Below are 2,855 nucleotides of genomic sequence, written 5' to 3'. Positions count from 1 at the left end.
CAACCCGTATCATCCCATAAAGTGGTTTCGAATGTCGCCGTCCGCGTGAAGCAGAGGAGAGGAGTAGCTCTCGGTACCGACGCGTGGCTCCATGTGACACGGTGACAAAAGTTATTCTGTTTCGTCTCCCTGCAAACATATGAGGTCCCTTTTAATTTACATCCGCGATGGACTTTTTCCCGCGACTTTTCCCCAGAACTGCGCGACTTCACAATGGGAGATGCCTTTTACGGATTTTGAACAGTGGTAGGCAAACCCGCCACACTGTGGTCTGTTGCTTTTACAGACGGTACTAAGCAACCTCACCACCTCACTCTGAGACGGACTGTACCGTGCAGACAAGGGGCCCACGCAGTAAAAACCACTGCAGCTGGATACAGCTGCACGCGCCTATAATGTCGAACTTTTTTTTATCTACACGGTTTCCCCTCCCCCTTCATTTTTTTAAAATAATTTTTTCCCTCTTTACTTCCGGAATGCGAAGGCGCTGGCTGGACGGTGCCTTGATGTTGAGTTGTTGGATAATGGTAAAAACGGAGCCTGGCGGCGCCGTGCTGGTCGTAGACTGGTCGTTGTCGGGGCGGGTGTCGCAACGCAGGCGCTGGTGGGGGAGTGCACGCCGCACACGTGCACGTCTGCCGCCGCCGCACGAGGCGAGGCCGTCCAAAGGATCGAGGATCGAGGGCCGGGCCACGAATATCTGCCACCAATATTGTAATGTCGTCGCTAATTCTTTCCGCCCTCCTATTATTTCGTTATCGCGACAGCGACGCGCAAACACGAGGGTCAACAATTCGCTAATGCGCCTCCCGATGAGGCGATCATCCGTTAAGCCCCTCCTCCCCCTCTTACCCCCTCTCCCCTTCATCCCCTCCCCTCCCCCCTCCTTTCCAAATCTCCACCCCCTTTTCTCCGGCCGTTTCTGCCGCAGGTCTGTCGCTCCGTTTCACGTCATGATGGATGACAGTTTGGCGGGGGCTGATCTGCTTGCCTTTAACAAACCAGAGGGCGCCGCGTGACGTCCGCGTGACGTCCGCGTGACGTCCGCGTGACGTCAGTGACCGTCACCGCTACCCGAGTCCCTTCCCCGCCCTTTACCCCGGCCTGTCCAGATTAGCGTCGGTGGTGACGCCATTCTGCATCTTCCCAGGAGTTCGACGACTTACCCGACGCCCGTTTCGTTGTGGGGGCTGAATTGAGAGAATGCATCCCGGAAGCTATTTAGCACTTCATCCCCTGTGGTCATACACCAAATTCGACCTCTGCCACGCACTTTTACTCCCAATGGCTGCCCTGGGAAACTACCCTGCCAATGACGCGCCACCGCCACATTCGCGAGGCCCCGTGTGGCCCTGTTTTAAAGGGGCGAGGCGGAGGGGGGGGGTTAATTTCCCTCTGGTAGAGACAGCCTTGAGGTCTGTCTAAAAAGACAACAATGGTTCAACTATAGTATTTAGAGCAGGACTAAAAGCTCCGAACGAAGGCGCCCAAACTGCCGACTTCATGCCGAGGTTGCGGAGTTCTCTGGCGTGACGCTGCTTTGTGCTTGTTTGCAGGTGCCGCCTGCCCCTACCCGCCGTCCGTGCTGGACTTCCTGCCGCTGCGCGGGGTGGACGCCGGCACGGTGGAGGAGAGCTGGCCGTGCGAGGTGCGCGCCTACTGGGTCCGGGACCTGCGCCCCTTCGTCGCCTTCGTCCGCTTCATCTACGCCTACTTCACCCTGTGGGTCGTCGCCACCGGTAAGCCCGAACAAAAGAGCAGCAACGACACTTTGCAGCAGCTGAGCTCAGCGGGCCGCGCCGGCGCCGCGCTGCACGCTTTGCCTCCAAGGCGCGATAGGCAACCCATCCGGCAGCCATGCGTTCAGCTGAGCCACTCAGCATTCTCACGGCGCAACCTCGGAGCAGCGAGCGACGTGGGCGCAAATCTAAGCCCGAAAACGACATAAATTAAATAAAACTTGGTGGCTGATTGACCCAGCCCCGCTTTCGTTCTGACACAGTAAAAAATAAAATGTTCAACTTTTCAAACACATTAATTTGCCCAACTGCTGCGAATTGCACAAATTAGTGTGTTTAAAACATATTTTTCTCACTTTGATAGTTGTGCACATTAACGTGTTGTTGAAGGGTGTCCCCATTTTTTTATCAGTGTGTACCGCATTATGGCGTGCGTGCGGGTTGCCTATCCGCTTGGGTCCTGCGTGCGGCACAGTGTCGCTGCGAGAGCCATACCTGTTCTGTAACCACTCTAACTCGCCGCCGCACCCGACAGGCATGCTGCTGAACTTGTTCGCGTTCCGGGTGTGGTCCAGCAAAGCCATGCGCGGCACCAGCTTGGCCGTGTACCTGCGCGCGCTGTCCCTGTCCGACATGGGCGCGCTCGTCTTCACCTACTTCCTGGGGTACTGGCGCTCGCACCATCCCGCCTTCAACACCCTGTTTCTGGTAAGCACTGTGCAGTAAAATGGAAAATAATGTATACGAACGAAATTGTTGACAACTGTTAGAAATGTCGTTTGAACGTTTGTAATATCGATTGTGAATTTTTCTTCACTTCTAATATGATTTTCACTTGAAGCCACGGTTTGCGGCTCCCACTCTGTTAGCCCCCGCACACAACGTTAACCCTCTCTCCGTCTGCCCGCAGAACAACGAGGCCCTGTGTCGCTTCCACAAGATCCTGGTGTCGATGTTCCCGATGACGTCCCAGTGGCTGCAGACGGCGCTCACCGTGGAGCGGCTGCTCGTGGTCTGGCGGCCGCTGCGCTCCAGGAACCCGGCCTACCCTCAGGTGGCCGTGCGTGCCGCCCGCCGCACCGTGGCGCTGGTCTACATCGTCCTCATCATGGTCGC

At 56.4% G+C, this 2,855-nt stretch overlaps 1 protein-coding gene across 1 annotated transcript in view; it reads left to right on the top strand.

The window, feature by feature from the left end:
• The window catches only part of LOC113217642 (uncharacterized), a gene marked incomplete in the record, with an annotated part of 18,343 nt that overhangs the window by 7,846 nt on the left and 7,642 nt on the right, over positions 1 to 2,855 (top strand). Inside the window, 3 exon segments of the mRNA XM_052263642.1 lie at positions 1,557 to 1,739; positions 2,275 to 2,447; positions 2,650 to 2,855. Coding sequence (XP_052119602.1) covers positions 1,557 to 1,739; positions 2,275 to 2,447; positions 2,650 to 2,855 — 562 coding nt within the window.

Source organism: Frankliniella occidentalis, unplaced genomic scaffold, assembly GCF_000697945.3.
Source record: "Frankliniella occidentalis isolate FOCC.00 unplaced genomic scaffold, Focc_3.1 Scaffold13, whole genome shotgun sequence".
Classification (NCBI taxonomy): Eukaryota; Metazoa; Arthropoda; class Insecta; order Thysanoptera; family Thripidae; genus Frankliniella; species Frankliniella occidentalis.
The sequence above is the reverse complement of the archived record's forward strand: the minus strand, read 5'-3'. Positions and strand labels throughout refer to the sequence as shown.